Source organism: Triticum dicoccoides, chromosome 3B (genome assembly GCF_002162155.2).
Source record: "Triticum dicoccoides isolate Atlit2015 ecotype Zavitan chromosome 3B, WEW_v2.0, whole genome shotgun sequence".
NCBI classification, from domain to species: Eukaryota; Viridiplantae; Streptophyta; class Magnoliopsida; order Poales; family Poaceae; genus Triticum; species Triticum dicoccoides.
Window position 1 is genome coordinate 801,237,971 of NC_041385.1, and position 17,808 is coordinate 801,255,778.

At 43.0% G+C, this 17,808-nt stretch overlaps 1 protein-coding gene and 1 long non-coding RNA gene across 2 annotated transcripts; both read right to left on the reverse strand.

The window, feature by feature from the left end:
• Positions 1-3,572: 3,572 nt before the first annotated feature.
• Positions 3,573-7,867, reverse strand: LOC119278577 (DNA repair protein recA homolog 2, mitochondrial-like). Its single transcript, XM_037559906.1, has 8 exons — positions 7,720-7,867; positions 7,562-7,622; positions 7,125-7,345; positions 6,506-6,593; positions 5,639-5,808; positions 5,134-5,280; positions 4,437-4,571; positions 3,573-4,263 (listed from the first exon to the last, which is right to left on the reverse strand). Exons 1-8 carry the CDS (start codon positions 7,837-7,839, stop codon positions 3,979-3,981), a joined length of 1,227 nt encoding a protein of 408 aa, XP_037415803.1. The 5' UTR covers positions 7,840-7,867; the 3' UTR covers positions 3,573-3,978.
• A 7,066-nt stretch (positions 7,868-14,933) lies between these two features.
• Positions 14,934-16,182, reverse strand: LOC119282336. Its single transcript, XR_005138705.1, has 3 exons — positions 16,069-16,182; positions 15,226-15,990; positions 14,934-15,070 (listed from the first exon to the last, which is right to left on the reverse strand). It is a non-coding gene; the product is annotated as an uncharacterized LOC119282336 (long non-coding RNA).
• Positions 16,183-17,808: the final 1,626 nt, after the last annotated feature.

A 17,808-nucleotide genomic window follows, 5' to 3' on the forward strand; every position in this document is an offset into this window, starting at 1 on the left:
ACACCTAGTGCCGAATGCCGGATCCATGCGCCATTGGGGCGGACACAATGGATTCCCAACGGAAGGAGTTCGGTCGCTGCCTTGCACATGCCTCCTCCTGAGAGCGGCGGAGCGCAAGCTGGATGGCCATCTCCTCCTCGTGGCCGTATGGGATGAGCTCTGGGTCGGCGGATCTGGAGGTGAAGGACTCGGATCCGCTACCCCCCATGCGGGAGACAGCCGGATATCGCCGAACGTGAGGCCCGTTTAAGATGCCCGCCTGGGTCGAAATTTCGAGACCGGTCACTAACTGGGTGGGCCGCCCGGGCGTATGATGCGGATTTGGGGCGCTGACTGTAGATGCTCTTATGTTGTTAACTTTTGGGTAGAAGATATATGGCATGAAGATTTATACCCACGACATATCAAGTTTAAAATTGATTAGTTGTCAACTGATTACCAGTACTTAGTTGTCAGATTTTACCATGCTTAATTACTAACCCGCACAAAAACAAGCTTTAACTGCTAGATTATAGGATAACAAGTACTTAGTTGTCAAAATTAAACACGTCTAATCACCAGATTATCTGGTACTTAGTTGCCAAAGTTAGACATTTTTTTCCAGAATGTGCACACGCATGTATATCATGAATTGCCAAAATTAAACATGCTTAGTCGCCGGATTATATAGTACTTAGTTGCCAAAAATAAATATACTTGACTGCCTGATTATGTAAGTACTTGCTAGAAAGTTAAACACACTTAGTTGCCAGAGTATGAAAGTACTCCCTCCGTTTTTATTTAGTCTGCATATTAGTTTTGGTCAAAGTCAAGCTTTCTAAACTTTGACAATGTTTATAGACAAAAATATTAACATATACGATAACAAATCAATACGGTTAGTACTTGTTTGCCAATTTTCAGAAAGTTTGGTTTTCAGAATACACGTATTCAGCTGCCAGTTAGAAAAAAACACATTTACTAGATCACATATACTTGTGTGCCAAGTTCCAAAAAATTCCACATTTTCCCGGATTAAAGTACTTAGCTGCCAATTTACCTTTGTAATCCTAGATAACATGCTGCTTGACAGGATCGTGTGGTTGTTGCAAAAAAGAAAAAAAGAACCGCAACTAGTTCCATGCATGGAGAATAATAGCCAAGGGCCGTATCACTAAATAACCAAGGGGCGATCTGGGCATATACCGCGGGCGTGATTTTCATAAATGTGAAAGGGTTGTTCGCAAAAACTCCAGGCCAAGCGGCTATGCAACGAAGCCGCCAACATGGCGCCAGTTGTAAGCTTTTGATTGGCTGTGGACTAAATCATCCCATGCATTTCAAGTTTGTGGATGAGTTGATCATCTTTTGCAACTTTGTGGACTAAACCATCACATCCAATGCAAGTTTGTGGGTCTCTAGTGCTCTTGCCTCATTATAATACTCCACCAAGAAGAAGGCGATATCTTTGCAGGGATGAAATCCAATTAGAAAGTATCCACGACAATCTCCACACTCATTGTTTGTGTTTGTGTCAAGAATATTATCATCATCCCAGCTCCAATCAAAAAGCTGCCCCGCTAGCGTTTTGTTATTTCCATATTTGTCAAGATCCTGATCGTTATCTAAGATCCAAGGCCTGCAAATTCCTTTCGGTCTAATTGCAGATATATTTGCCAATGGCGCAAGGTCAGCACAATTCTTCAACACCCAGTCTAGCTGACCGCTTAATTCACTCAGGGTCCAAATCCGAATTCGCTCACGGATCTCCGCAAAGTACACATCCTCCTCTAATCTTCCGAGATAGTGCCTTCCAACTTTGCCTTCCTTGGCATCTATTGGAGTTCTTATTACATTATATTTGCCAGAAGGCAACGAAAACCTATGAAAATGTCAAGAACAATTTGAATGTAAAATAAGCAATATGAATGCTAGAGTGATAGGAAATTTAATTACATGCACTTTTATCATGATGTTTACCTGGTGACAAATGCACCGCGATAAAACAGCACGTGTACTACTCGATGACAATACACGCCGTAGCGCCATCTGCATGTTGACATCAAAAACATGATCGTGAACCACAATCTGCCCCGCAAATTTACAGCTCTGGTCGTAGCACCGCCTTCCCTAACAAATGGCGTCTCCTGCCATAGTCCCGTGCTTGACGAGAAAACATCTAGTGTCAATTCGGGCGGTGGCCATTCTGTCGACTGTGGTGGCTCCGGCTCCTCCACGCTCGCGCTTCCCGAATGCCTTGAGCTTATCGTCAAGTTCTCCTCAATGAGCTGTTCTGGTGAGACTTCTGCCGACTTGCAGTCGCTCACGTCGAACAATCCTAGATCCTTATGTTGTATCAAGAACACCTTGTAGTGCGGCGACACGGTAGGATCGAACGCGAGATACGGGGCGCACAACTCTTGGTCGCGCGTGGCCGGGAGGCGTGCCCATCGTGGGTTAGCAGGGTTAACCACGCAGAAGGCCCTCATCCTGCCACCGGCGGAGCTACGTGCAGGCAAAAGCGTGCCGTGGCCCGCCCTGCCCAAAAGCAAAAAACTAAATTACTATGACTTGTGACTTGTGAGGCGTCACTAGTGAGCAGCCTGAATGTGTATGAGACTGACTTTTCTGCTTGTTAGCCTCCGTGATGCATGAAGGACTTGCTAGCTTGGCCTAGTAGCATTGAAGTACTGTATGGTTTAAATTTTGATTTTTTTTTTGGTGTGTTCTTCATTAGTTTGGCCCGCCCAACTATTTCTTTGTAGCTCCGCCACTGCATCCTGCCACAGTAGAAGTGGTGGCCGTCGCCGTATAGTATGAGGCCGTTGCAGTGGTCCACGATCCTGTTATGGTCCTCAGCGTAGCCGGGCAGGAAGTGGAGGTTGCCGTGGTCGACGCCGCGGTGCCGCGTGGAGGGGCGGCCGAGAAAGAGCGGGCGCTGGTAGTCGCAGTAGTTGGCGAAGATGCCCTCCACTGAATCCGGCAGGTGGCGCCTCCGGGGCAGCAGCCGCCTCCCGTCGACAACAATGAGCCATGCCCTGCGCACGCGGCGGCACGCCGCCAGGTCCTGCCGTGCGAGGCGGCCAAGGATGGCCACGAGCACGTCATCCGGCAGCGCCTCCGTGTGGTCCATCAACGACGATCACGGCAGCTCGGGTTGTTATGGGTTCCGACCAAGGTTTCCGCTCGATAACCTGTCCCCTGCCGTGCTTTATACTCCCTCCGTTAGGAATTACTCGTCCAAAAAATGAATGTATCCAGATGTATTTTAGTTGTAGATACATTCATTTTTCTCATTTTTGTGATAAGTAATTCCGAACAGAGGGAGTATGCAAGAAGATTTTACGGCCATACATGGTAGGATTTGTGTGTCTGTACTGGTGTCATGTAAAAAGGGGGAAAGTGGAAAACTTGACAGGTACGGAACCAAGTTTTGGTATGGAAAAAAGTTGACCTGTGGCTAACGATCCATGTGCTATGCACGCAAGCTTGAAATTGCTGGTTTCCACGGCAAAGTATTCCTTCTTTTGAATTCAACATATATTTCTGATGGTACACGGTAAAATTTGCAAAAGTGAGCTCACGAATTCCCATGATCAAGTGATTGGCCCTCGGCGAAACAAGCTAAGTATGGTACAAATTGCAGAATAATCCAAAGGGAGTGGGAACAATGTGTTGGTAGGTACCCTACTAGATTGAAGTTACACAGGGAATACCCTACAAGAACATGATACAACTTCAGAAGTAAAACCGAGATGGCAGAAATCCACACCTTATGGAACCACTGTTTTTATCCGCCTGTTCATGCGGATGTGCATCGATCCCAATTGCCGATGGACCGCTCATCCGCACTTCACCGGATAAATAATTAATGAATGAGCCGCTCAAATCATACACCGGCTGTACATGCAATATTCCTCGGAGTTTCTATATTTACATTGTGTTGATATGGCGAGCTGAGATATTCTCGAGAACCAAATTTCCAGTGGTCTTCGTATGTCACGTTTCAAAGAGTTGGCTTCTCATGGTACTGCATATCTCATCTGCCACAGCATCGTTCTCAAGTAGGAACTTCTCGGCTTCCTCCTTGCCAGGCAGGAAGTCGCCGTTGATCCAATACCCAGAACCTTCCTTCACGATAACTCCATGCGTAGAAGCCATCTCCAGAATCTCCGATTCATGGCAGATTCCCTTACCAAACCCAATGTTGAGCGCAGCTTCCTTCAGGGCTGCTGGTACTAATTTGTTCTTGATGATCTGCACTGCTATACTGATGCCAGTAGCCTGAAAAGGCAGAGTTTTCTACTATTAGAGCAATCACATGTACCTGATGGTCTGTTATGATCAAGTTATGCATACTTCGCATGTTTAGAAGAAAAATGTGCATTTGTCTATAGTGCTGTCGACCAAGGGTAACAGAACACCAAATAAGAATCATGAAATCTATCTAATAATACCTCGTCTTTGCTATACTGCAATTTCCTTCTCGAAGTCCTCATTCTGATTGCCGAATAGAACCCTAACGCATTGCCACCACAGGTCACCTCCTTGTAGAGCCCAGAAGATGGATCTGAGCTCCGCTTTGTTCTAACCTACAGATAGAATCAATCAATAGAGTCAAAGAAGCATGGCAGAAGCATCATACTCCCTGTATTAAAATATCTTGGGAGACCTTCGTGTTTTGACTAATATGATAAGAAGAAGAATAAGGATAACAAAACCACATTAAGGTGGCAACGGAACCAGTATGAAATGTCAGATCAGTATCAGCAGAAAGGGATAAAAATATCACTCTGATATAGAGACATGCCAGCATATTTGATACTTTCAGTACCACAATAGCATATCTTTCCAACTGCTCCACAAGCCAGTACTGAGTTTTCAATTTTTCAGATCAAACCCATTTAATTTTGAAGATAAGGTATACAAGAACATAATACAGCATATTCATCTATTTTTGTTAGTACATGGAGAAATGCTCATTTATAATATCAGGAGATTGGTTTTAATAGGTTTCTTGTTCAAACTAAAACAATTACTCATTCAGCAATATCTGACAAATCATGTGGGAACCATGAACAAGGGTCTCAAGGAGCTGAGGTGCTGTTCGACGTAATAACCCAATAACACCAAGAAACACAAGTAAATTCATACCTGATTCACAAAAATAATAAGTGTTTCAGAGCGACTTAATGTGTATTGAATTTTTCGAAGTGCCCGTGTCATTAAACGGGATTGTGCGTCTTTAAATTTCATGTATATTTCACCTTCAAGTTCACATTTGGGAATCAGTGCTGCCACCTGCCATTAATCCATTAAAAGCAAGGAAACAATTATATAACATAGATAAAATACAAAGTACATAAAGTTGGCAACCTAAGCAAAAGGTGACGAATCATTGCATAAATGAAAGATAAGTAACATATCATGCTAAATTTTAGTGCTAATCTTAAATCATGGAGTTAACAGTCCAACTGTCAGATGAACTACCGACACATGCTCTTCTTTTGTACTACTAGGGAATGCACCATCTTCAAAATTCAGTTCATATCATCAATGCTAATGTAAGTAAGCCTCTACCTATACGCTATAACAAAGTGGATAAAATAAGGTAAAGAAAACAGAAAATATCTGAAAATGCCAGAGTGAAGTAACATACACTATCCACAACAACAACATCAATGGATCCACCAACAAGAGTGTTCACTATGCTTAAAGAATTTTCAGCAGAATCAGGTTGAGCTATTAGGAGTTTGTCAATGTCCACACCAACTTCTTCTGCAAATGAAGTGTTGAAAGCATTTTCCGCATCAATATAAGCACAATAGCCTGCAAGTATTCCCAATCACAAACATTGATCAGATACTCTGCTTCACGATAAGATGAAAAAGGTATCAACTACCAAGCACAATGAACCAAACAAAGAGTAAAGATAAATCACACAATAGCTCTGTGAAAGTACTTCACGAGAAGGATTTCAACCAGTTGGATAAAACTTGCTCTTGAGACTTGATGTAGGGAAATCTTACTAGCCAGCATTGTAACAATGTAAAAAAAGACTCCTCAAATAAGAACAGTATTTCAATTAAAACATATTACTCCCTCCGATCCATATTACTTGTCGCTCAAATGGATGTATCTGGACGTATTTCAGTGCTAGATACATCCATTTAAGTGACAAGTAATATGGATTAGAGAGAGTAGCAATTTTTACATATGTTTCTAAGTATACAATTTCCAAACATTCTCTACTAATGCATGTTAAGGAGAACATTAAAAAATAAAAACCGACAAATGTGGAAGCCATTCTTAAAGTTGGAAGACACAATTTCTTCACGCTGAAAGGTTTCGAATAATGCTACATACAGCTGCTCAAGAACATACAAACACATTTATAATGACTTCAGGAGTGCACAAGATTATAACATTACTGTAGCCAAGTAAATATGGTGAAGGATAAAACAGGAGGGTAGACAATTTGATAATTGAATAAAAAAATTGCAGGCACCATAAAAGAAATATCAACCTCCATTCTTTTGGGCTTCCTTGATAACATGGAGTGCAAGTGTTGTCTTCCCAGATGACTCTTTCCCAAATATTTCAACCATTCTACCCTGCCAAACAACTTTAGTCAGTGATTTGTTAAACAGGGCAAGTAAAATAAAATTCGAAATATACTGAAAAAAAAAATCCAAGGAGACAAACATGAAGCTGTGCCTGTATATACTTTTCCAGAAATGCTGAAGATAAACTGTGATTCTTGGGTTCCCAGTCAAAAGGAAGATAGCAATCATCATCAACACGCAACATATGATGTTTACCACGAGTGAATCAAAGGGACTTTGCCACTGAATTAACCAGTTGAACGCATCATACAGTTTAAACTAATGCAGAGGTGTAGGTGTGCATCAAAACTCCCGCAAAATATACAAAATAACATTTGGATTTGTTACTGCAGACAGAAATAGGGACTGCTGTATAGCATAAAGCAACAGCATAGAGAAAGGTTATTTGAATTTTCCTGCGCAACATCAGTGGGCAATGTGCAGTACCAAGTGAGGCATTTATAGGTAATTAAATGATAACAGCACATACGTAGATATGTGAATATTTAGTTTTGAACAATATGGAAAAGCATTATAAACCTTTGGTAAACCTCCAATGCCAAGAGCAAGGTCAAGCTTAAGAGAACCAGTCGAAATGACAGATGCACGCCTTGTCCGGGAGAAGCGCTCCAACCATAGATTAGAATCTCTATCAAAATCACTTGCAAGCTGAGAGACAGCACCATTCAGCGTCGACACTTTCTCAAGAGATTTCACATCATCCAGTGGGGGGTCGCTTTCATAGTCTAACTGCATATCAGCTGAAATTTTGTACAGATTCCTGAGTAGATGCATAACTCATAAGGAAGGCAGTTAATAACTTAATATAGCTGTAGAACACAAAAGAGTACTATGTATATAGCGCTGTAACTTTGGAGAGCATCAGGTGTCTACTAGTAGAATACTGACATACTTTAACCATATGTTTTGTGCAGATAAATCTGGAGCAGATAAATCTGGACAAACATGAGCCGTACCTGTGGTTGACAAGAAACAGCCTTGCGACTGGAACCGACAATATGTATCGCTCCTCCCACCCTAGCAGATCACGGCGAGGAAAAGGCGGCCAGAGTTAACTTGAGAGTTAAAATGAAGCATTATAGGCAGAGTGGCGGTGGGGATGAAGAGGCTGAACCTGAAGGGGTAGGCGGCGGAGGTAAGAGGCGACGGACGGCGTCGAGTAACGGCGGCCCGCGCCGGAGATGAGGGCGGCGGCTCGTCGGAGGAGCGTCGGCGGCGAGGAGAGGACGCCCATGCTGGCGGCGCGGCAGGAGGAAGAGGGAGCGAGGAAGGAAAGCAGGAGGCCAGGAGGAACAAACTGACAAATCTTACAGACCCAAACTAGAAACGTTGGGCTGGGCTGGGCCGGCCCGGATACCGCAAGCCCATTTCAGGGAGCTGCGAGTGAAAAAAAAAAAGAATGGCCCGGCTCACAAAACGAGCACAACATCGAAATAATAGCGCAAAAAACCGCAAAAATGGTCTCTTCAGGTTTCGAACTCGCGCAGTTCCACTAGGTTAAGTGTTTTGCAAACCACTCAAGTTATATGCCATTATGCCATTAGTGATAGCTAATAGCGCCAACTGCATAATAACAATGTCACCGCGCTATTATTATTATTTTTGAATTATTTGACGAAAAAATCCTGAATTTGGAAAAAAAGTCATCAATTTTCAAGAAAAAGTTCACAAACTTGAAAAGAAGTTCACCAATTTTAAAGCAAAGTTTCATCGATTTTAGAAAAAAGTTCATCAAATTTGTAAAAAAAATCATGTATTTTAAAAAACCGAATTGAAAAAAGTTCATCAAATTCGATTTTTGTATCAAATTTGACAAAAAGTTCATCAATTTTGAAAAAAGTTCACAGAAACTGGGAAAAAGTTCTTGGATTTTCAAAAAAATCATCAACTTTTAAAAAGGTTCATTGAATTTGAGAAAAAATTATCGAATTTGAAAATAAGTTCATGGATTTTTTAAAAATTTCATCAGATTTTGAAAAAAATTCACAAATTTTGAAAAGAGTTCACAGATTTGGAAAAGAGTTCGTGGATTTTTTGAACAACATTCGTTGATTTTGAAGAAAAATTCGTCAATTTACAATCACACGTTTCAGAAAATGAAATAAATAGAAAAAGAAAAAGAACAGAAAAACGAAAAAAGAAAAAGAAATGTGAACTGGAAAAAGAACAAAAAGGACCGAAGAAGTTTATATGCATAAGTTTGCGATGGCCCTACTGGTTAGCGAGGTGCGCTATGAACTTAGACGTCTATAGTTTTTATTCGTCGGCACGCACCATCTTTTGCACTCTAAACAGATAAAGGAAAATGCTAAATGGGCCGGCCCATCTCACAGTAGAGAGAGTGTGCTTCAGGCGCCCGTTTGCAAAAATACCTATAATGGGCGCCCGAAGCGCCAAATAGGAACAGCCCTGGCTCATCCGCTGGTAAGTACGTTTGGGTTGGACCGGCCTTGCATTCACGTTCATGGTTTTCCTTTTTCGAGGGCACGTAGCCGAGAGGCTCCTAGTCATCGTATTTTGTGAGAATAAATTACTCTCACTCTTTTGGCGATGCCATGAGATTAGGGAATTTAGTATCACGTTGCCAGGATATGATGAGTTTATGTTGGTGTGTTAAACTTTTTTTGTGTGTGCTTGATTCTTTGTCGAGGTTAATATCTTTCATCAACATCATAGTGAATATATTGTGATCTGAGACTATACTTCTAGGGGATCATTCCCGGTCCAAGTACAATCATCGATCAAGCTTTTCATCTTTTGGATGGGCAACTCACGGCGCTTTAAAAAATCACTATTGATAATGTTTCTGCGGGTGAAAGAGTGATAACATCGTTTCTCCAATGCAAGTGCAGGTTGTTACCAAAGTCTTTGAGGCCCTGCTTAACAATTCATCCGATTAACAAGTTAACTTGTCGATTAATCCCTACTCGTTGGGTCACCGACTAGCCGATAAACTGATAAATTGTGTAATTAATTGATTAGTTGGTCGATTAACTTGTAAATTAGTTTATTAATCCCCTACTCGCCAGCCAACCGAGCAACTAGCATTTAATGATTTCCCCAAGAATGCTTTGAAGTAATTCTTCTAGATTAATACAACGAAGAAGGTGTTTCCAAGAGATTTCATTGTAATTATTAGTCATAGGAGTTAGTTTGTATTTTCTTCGATCTTAGATTCAAATCAGTGTACCTGTAATTGTTATGGGTATGAATAAAATTACATGTGTTTATAAAAAAAAGGTCATATTTGGTGCTCTTTTTAGGGGGGGGGGGGGGCATTTGGCACTCTCTATCATTAAAGGGCAATACGGACGTAGTTGTTTGTACCCAACCTCCTATCGATCGACAAAAACAACCCCACCCTTTTTTTCGAAGGTACATCGCCCAACGGATCTTTACTAGAGAACACCACGTTGACTAGTTTTTTATCCTCAATATATTTTCGTTCTATTCCGGTCTCCTTCCATCGATCCTTTCCAATCCATTCCGATTCAGATTTTTCTTTCTAAACCCATTCACACACTATGGAGATCCGCTGGTTGTGTGGCTGTCATGGGGAGTTAGCCACCACAGCGTCGCACGGGTTTAGGGTTCTCGTTGTTCCCTTGTACTTTTATTCCAGCGGCTCCTCCATGTACTAACCGTTCCAGACCCCCTGAACTGTTGGATGTTGTTGTATTGTTCTTCTCTATCTAATAAAGATCGGCCAATGGCCCTTCGACGACAAACCCATCCACAGAAGATATGCATCTTGAGGGGTTACTTCCCATCCATATATCCCATCCCATTCCTTTATCGACCGTGGCAAAGAGGAGGGAGAGCAAAGCGGAGCACGCTGGCTTGTGAGCCGTCTTGGCCTCGGTGGGAAGGCACCAACAGGAGCACAATAATGGATGGTAGGCCGAAGGTCGTGGCCATCGTGGTCGCGACCGTGAGGGCGCGATGGTGCTTGTGGCAGAGTGTGTTCCTGACCAACTGGATGTATAGGCGGGGGCAACATCATCTATTGGACGTAGTCGCATGAGGCCTTCATGTCCACAGTACAAGCCAACGACTCCATGAACCTTGACTCGAGCGTCTCCGTCTCTGTGGTCTCTAAGAGCATCGCCAACTAGGGCCAAACCCGTTGTCGATGGGAAGCGCGTGCATTGGGGCAGGCAGGGCGCCAATAATGGCAGGGACCGCCCGTGACAAGTACGATAACTACTCCTCCATTGCAATCCTGGTTATAGTATTCATAAGATGACATCATCTGCGAATTGCAAAGTTGAATAGTTACTAGTAGAACACCCGTGCGTTGCTACGGGCTATAATGCATACTTTAAATCGCAGATCTATCATACACTTCAGCAATTTCATTGATCAATTAGTGGATAATTATTTGATATCACAATGCTGCAATTTCTTCTATATGAGATGGTCCAAATGAAGAGAGAACAAAGTCTCCATCTTGACCGTAGGGCATGAAGTTCAATGGGGAAGGGTCATGTTTCTTCATTGGAATACAATAACACTAAGGTCTAATTTGATATTGGGAAGTAGACACATGTATTAAGCTAAAGAAAAGCAATCTTATTTCTCATTTGTGATAAAGTTTTTTTGAATTAACTGTTCACATTACATCAATCCACAAAGCAAGGTAAATAAATTAAACAACAATCTTCCACGACACACCATGTCCTGTCATGAAGTGAATTCATCAAATGAAGTAAATAGCTACATAGAGATTGCAGCTTTTGTTACAAAGTCTCTTGCATATCTTGGCAATTTGAGAACGTCATATTACTCTTTGATAGTTATTGATCATACTACCTGCATATATTAGAGAGTCTGAATCTGAGTTAACGAACAGAGGAATGCCTCTGTATCACCGTAAAGTCTTTGCAATTGGCACATTCGTATTCGAGTAATATTGTCGCTCTCTCTCCCTAGAGTCCTCCAATCGTATGTGTTCCAATACATAAGAATTCCTTGTTCTTGGAGAGGGGGAATTGAAATGGTTTCCTTTCATACAGTTAGTTCAATGCTTGTGCATTGTCACGTACAAAATAATAATATACACACTGAATGCATAAACTGTTGGTTGCATATATGAACATAATGCATGTCAAATGTCGTGTGTATAAAAATGATAGCCCATAAGATTTTCTTTTTGAAATCCACCTCGTGATGCGTAGTCTATCTAGTAAAATGCCCGTGCGTTGCCACGGGCCTTTAATTTTGTTCTGATTGTGTGTGTATATGTATTGTTGTATAAAACTCGATGATTTTTTTGTCTCTTTCAACGACATCTCCTCGACATTCTTATTAATGGATTTCTTCTCATACTCTGCAAAAATAGAAATATATAGAAATACACTATCTGTATTATCATGTGCAAGAAATATATAAAGAAGAAGAATTATTTGTATGCATCTCTTCTCATTTTGTAAAACTCGACGAGTTTTTAGTCCAGTATATTATGAAGCTTTGTCAATCAACATTTTCAAAGCAGCATCTGAAGATCTAAAGTGAACATATAAACACATATACTTCAGCATGCAGTGCATCACTCAAGAGAGTTTATATGTCCAGCCGCCGCAAACAAAGTCGTTGGAGTGCCATCCCTACATATAATCTCAGACCCCCTGCCCTGGTGTCCTCAATAAAGGACGCATCAATGCTTATCTTCACAAACTCTTGTGACGGTTTCACCCAACTTCTACATATGTAGTAGTAGCAGCAGCTTCTTTGGGTTTCAGGAACTCAAGTCACTCATCCACATGTCGCCTGACATTGACCTAAAATTCTTGCACCGTCGTTTTCCATGGTTCACCTTGTTACGTTCATGCCACCAGCACCATAATTGAGCAAATAGTGAGCAACTTATCCTTCTCCACAACCTCAGAATTTTTCTCATGATGTCATCCGCTGAATTACACTCTGTTAGCTCAGTGGCGGCACCAGGAATTTCTTCCTTAGTATTCATTTGTGCAATTTTATAGCAATATAACAACAAATATACAACAAGCTAGCAGAAGTATACCAATGGATTAGCAATTCTTTGGTATCCCATGGAAGTCCAGGGAAGACACCTGGCGCCGCCACTGTGTTAGCTTGTTCCAGATTTCCTCCAGCAGCAAGGCATACCATTGCTCTTCACTTGTTTGCAATTTAGAAAGAGATGCGACCCATCTTCGAACAATATGTAACAGACAGCATATCAAACGATTTGCCAACAAATTTTTAAATCAGAACATAGCGAATTGTTCAAGCTACAAAAACAGTGCATGTGATTCCCTAGCAATTTCGTTCACTACTCCAAATTACAAAATGAAGAATTCCTACATGACAAATGGTAACAGAAAAAGATCAGTGAAGATCAGCACTTAACAACATGCACTCATTACATAGTTGTCAGGGTACACTATCAAACGGGTACAACTGTGAATTACCCAACATACCTGGGAAGCTACAATTCAGGAACTAAACCGACCATTCAGACATGAGCGGGGACAAAACTAAACAACTCACCGGAGAAATCTATACAACTCACCAGGGTCCCTGTATCATTTATATGCAAATAACATATGACAATCTAGTGCACGTCACGACCGTCGCCACCTGAGGCATCCCCTTCCTCCGCCGTGCGAGTTTTCGCCCGTGCGTCTCCCCTCGCCTCCCTCTTCCCCTCCACAACCGCCACCTCGCCGCCGCACGATGGCCACGTGATCATCGTCAACTTCATGGGCGGTAGAGGCAACGACCTGCCTCCTGTTCCAGAATCACGACGAATCCAAGGGAGTGTTTGGCTCTGTTGTCCAGTCCCGCAGCTGTGCGTCGCGAGCACCGTCATCGTCTCAGTCTCGGGCATCCCCTTCCTCCACCATGTGGGTCCACAACATGGTCATCATCGTCTTTGGAAAGCATCATAGAAGAATTAAATTCAGAGGAGTTGAGTTCATACTGTTCTGGTAAGTTCACAGCCCATCTCCATAGTTAGTGTACTCAGATATAAAGGAATTATTTCAGTTGGAAGCAGAAATCCAATAACATCAGAATCGTCAACCTATAAAATTAAAAAAGAAAGCAAAGTAAATATTCCTATGATCCACCAGGATAACCTCTAAAAGACCATCATTTTCGGCTAGGTAGAAGAGTACCTTAGAGGCTCATATCAAACTTCTCCGCCACCTAAAGAGTTCTCTCGATCCCATGGTCACCATCAGAAAGAATCTTGACTTGAGTATTGATAAAGTAACACTAACTACTAACCAAAAAAGGGTCTCATAATTTGCACTCATTTTAGTTTCCGCTGACAATCGAAATTCTATGGGCTTGGTAAAAATTGTTCCTTTTGTGTCCCTCGACGGCATAGCTATTGCACCTGCCTGGTTTGCAAGATGTTTCGGAGCATCACCTCTGTCTGTCCATGTAGTCCTTTTGTGACCACGGCGGCAGCAAATGCTGTAGAAAACTGTCCTCTTACTCAAACCTTCCTAAGGGGCTTTGTCCCTGCTGGTCAATGGCCAGTCAATCTCTTTCCTTGTAGCTGGCAGCCTGGCGCTGATGGTTATGCTAACCTGTTGCCTGGTATATTACTGAAACATTGTCACCACTACCAGAATTTGCCGGATGCTCTTGAGTTTTGCGATCTACACATACTATGTATTCTCAACAGCTTGATAACTACTCCATTTTCAGCAAGCCGGTCTTCCAAACCAAGCCCATCTCTCACCTTGGCAAAAGGTTTCATGTCCACCAAATTTGCCTTCAACAAATAAACCAGACAATCGTACACATGAAAATTTGCGTCCCCAAGCCGAACAAGCTCTATGCACATTCTGAAGTGCATGTAGGAGAAGGGATTATATGCCAATGGTTCCTATGTTGTGAGCATCCTTTGTCCACCTCTTCATTATATTCTTCATACGGATTTGCTTCACGTGTATGAAGTCGAGCACCTGCCATTATTTATCAGTAAAGTAAGTTCACTCTCTCACACAAACTGATATATTCTGCTGCATACACATAAACAGCGAGCAAAACGCACGAGATCATACCTTCAGGACACGACTTGTGTTTCTCAATCTCTTCAACTTTGATATGCTCCACACTCATACAAGATCCATTTTTCGTCAAACATGGCCCTTGTGTATGTCTTGATCGCATGCCATTCAAGTGGCCAGGTTAGCTCTCATTAGTGGCCTTCCCTGTAACAGTTAGATGCAAATCATTTAGTAAAACTCAATAGTTCTACTAATAAAAATGACATCCACACGCAACCGAAACTATGTATTTCTTTTTATTTCTTTCATAAAAAATCAGCGTACAATTCTTGTCATCTCCTCGAGATAGTTCTCCTCAGACTCACTATCAAACTGCAGTCTCATGTACTTCTTAACCTCTGTGCTTTGATCTAAGCAATTTATTAGAGCAGGGTACTCACATCGGCAAGATCGTGTGTTCTACACACCTGCTTCACCCTGCATGTTGTCAACATGGGAAAAAATGCTTCTCAGAACTCAACTCACACATACCCACACACTGTCCAAAAACTGAAATATGTCGCAATGAAATAAAACTCACTACATATCGACACACTATTTCGTAATTAAATTTTGTCCTCTCAACAATTGACCTGCTTTTCCAATATCTGATCCCAAAACCTTTCTCCCAAGAGAATAGGTTGTAAAAACCACACGTCTCTCTCATAAAGAGTCAAAACTTGTCCCCAGCACCGGTACAATCACATTATGTATTGGATAGTCAGCGAATCCCCTTATCGCTTTATCAAGAGTTTTCGCCCGAGAAGGGCATGGTGCCGCTGATGCAATCCTTACTCTGCACAAATGTTTCCTACTTCTCAGCTGAAATCAACATAAAAGACCATGTCCAATTAAATCGACATACATGCATTTCTAAACTTTATATAATTCATCGGGCGTCACATTGCTAAATTGCAATTATTCCATGGTAGAAATAGTTGCCTCGACTAAATATCTATCAAAAAACTTCCCAACAGTGAGACTGTCATTAGTAGTACTATTGTATTTCTATTAGTTACCTTATATTGGATTCAATCAAAAGATTATTATCCTTAGAACAAGCTCAGCATACAGACGCAAATCTATCTGTAGACTGCTAGTACACTCAATACCGATATCACGTACTGAATCACTGATGACGTGTACCAAGTGAATTAAAATTAGTAAGTTTTACGGGTTACTTTTAAACCAGTCCAGCCCGGCTGCCTGGGGTTCATCTTCCCAGTCAATAGCTCGGAGACCTGGGGTGAGATCTCCCTTCCTCTGTACACCCTGGTTTCTTCCTTGCAGAACTGTGCATCTATGTTCACGGCCGCTTCCGGCGCTTGTTCCAGTTCTCCTATTACTGTCGTCCACCTCTTCAAGCCCAGAGAATAGAACAGAGAAATAGTTAGTAGAAATCACACTAAGGATAATAACAACAAAGATTAACTAACCTGCAGATAGGCCACAGCGCCTACGCCTCCCGTGCACCTCCTCCTTCCTGCTCGCCCCACCAGGGAGGATGCCACACGCGCGCCGCCGTTGCCGTGTGACTCAGCCGCCAGCCAGCCTCCACAAGGGTCGTCGCATCGCTGAGCCCATCCCCGGTCCCTTCCTCCTCCCTCCCATCTCTCCTCTGATTCCTAGCCGCATCTTTGATGCAGGACGCGGCTGCTGCTGGATCCACTCCGTGCGCGAGCGCCTCAAACCGCCCCTGTCCAGATCGTCGTCGGCCCTATGTAGCCCGACTGGGGATCGCCACCTGCTCCGCCCACATCGACTGATCTGCATCGCGGAGTGGAGGGACAGCGTTAGCAGGAGGAAGGGGAAAAGAATGGCGTGCAATTGCGGTTAGGGGAGGGAAGATCAGCGGTGGCGGTTAGGGGAGGGGAGATCAGCGGCGGCGGCTAGGGTTATCGGGAAGGAGACATGTGTCTGCGTAGGTTGAGGCGAGACCGAGGGAGAGGGAGGAGTTGGATCGAGCGATGCGGTGGGGGGAAACCAACAGGGAGCACCGGATGAAAAAAATCTACCGAAAAAAACCCACGAAAAAAAACCGAACAAAAATGGTGGGACGAAAATTGACCGGCGAAGACTACCAACTGCTCCATTAAAAATAGAGATATTGCACGTAGGTCACAAACTTGAAGCGCATGCTGTGCTTTGGTGCTTGAACTTAAAAAGGATTGCGCTGCCGTCTCAAACATGGCACGCGTGTGATGACATGGTCACCACCCAATCACATCGCACTCGCCGGCAACCATACCAGATGTGTTTATCAAGCTGGCGGCGATCTAAACATGGTTGCAATCTTGCTTAGGCCCCCGTCGTTTACTTTTACCCTCATAAACTCATAAGGAAACCTGCACTACACTATCGTCTTTGCATTTTTGTCATTCGAACCCGTTTAGTCCGGAATAGTAACCGGCGGTCCCTGCTGGCTGCTGCCTAGCTAAAATTTAGTGCGTTGTCGCGCGTTCTTTCAAAGCTCGACTTGCTCAACTCGGCTCCTCGGCGACTTGCCTGATCCCCTACGATGTCATCAAGCTCGATGACGTGGCTGGCCAGCCCTCGATAGGTAAAGACACCACTCATGGGGTTAAGTCAGATAAATCGGAGAAGACCGACCTAAAAGCAAAAAAGAATAAAAAAAATAAAGCAAAAAACAAAAAAAATAAAAAATGCAAAAAAAAAATGTCACCTACTGGGCCACCACGGTCTGAATACGACTAAAAACCCAATCATTAGACAGGATTCAGGTCCGCAGAAGGCCCAGTAGACCCACAAGCAGCATAGTGTGTGATTAGGCCCAGTAAGTCTGCATTTGAGAGGAGCTCGAGAGGGCAGCCGCAGTGGGGCTTATAAACCACTCCGAGCTCCTCTCAACTAGTGAGGTGGGACTAAACATTTGGCCGCGGAGCAGCACAAGGCCTTTGGTCCCGGTTGGTGTCACCAATCGGGACCAATGCCCCCCTTTAATCCCGGTTGGTGCCACCAACCGAAACCAAAGGTCCCTGCTTCCCGCCCTTTCTTTTCAGCAGCCCTAAAGGCGGGAAGCAAGGACCTTTGGTCCCGGTTGGTTGCACCAACCGGGACTAAAGGGGGGCATTGGTTCCGATTGGTGCCACCAACCGAGACCAATGATCTTGGTATATAAGCAAAACTTATCCAGATTTTCAGTTTTCATCTCATTT

Excerpts from the sequence above, each read along its gene's own strand:
- LOC119278577 (XM_037559906.1), bottom strand. The coding sequence starts at position 7,839 with ATGGGCGTCCTCTCCTCGCCGCCGACGCTCCTCCGACGAGCCGCCGCC. Across the intron at positions 5,809-6,505 it reads GGAAGCCCAAAAGAATGGAG|GCTATTGTGCTTATATTGAT; the intron begins GTTGATATTTCT and ends GAATACTTGCAG. Across the intron at positions 4,572-5,133 it reads TTATTATTTTTGTGAATCAG|GTTAGAACAAAGCGGAGCTC; the intron begins GTATGAATTTAC and ends TTCTATCTGTAG.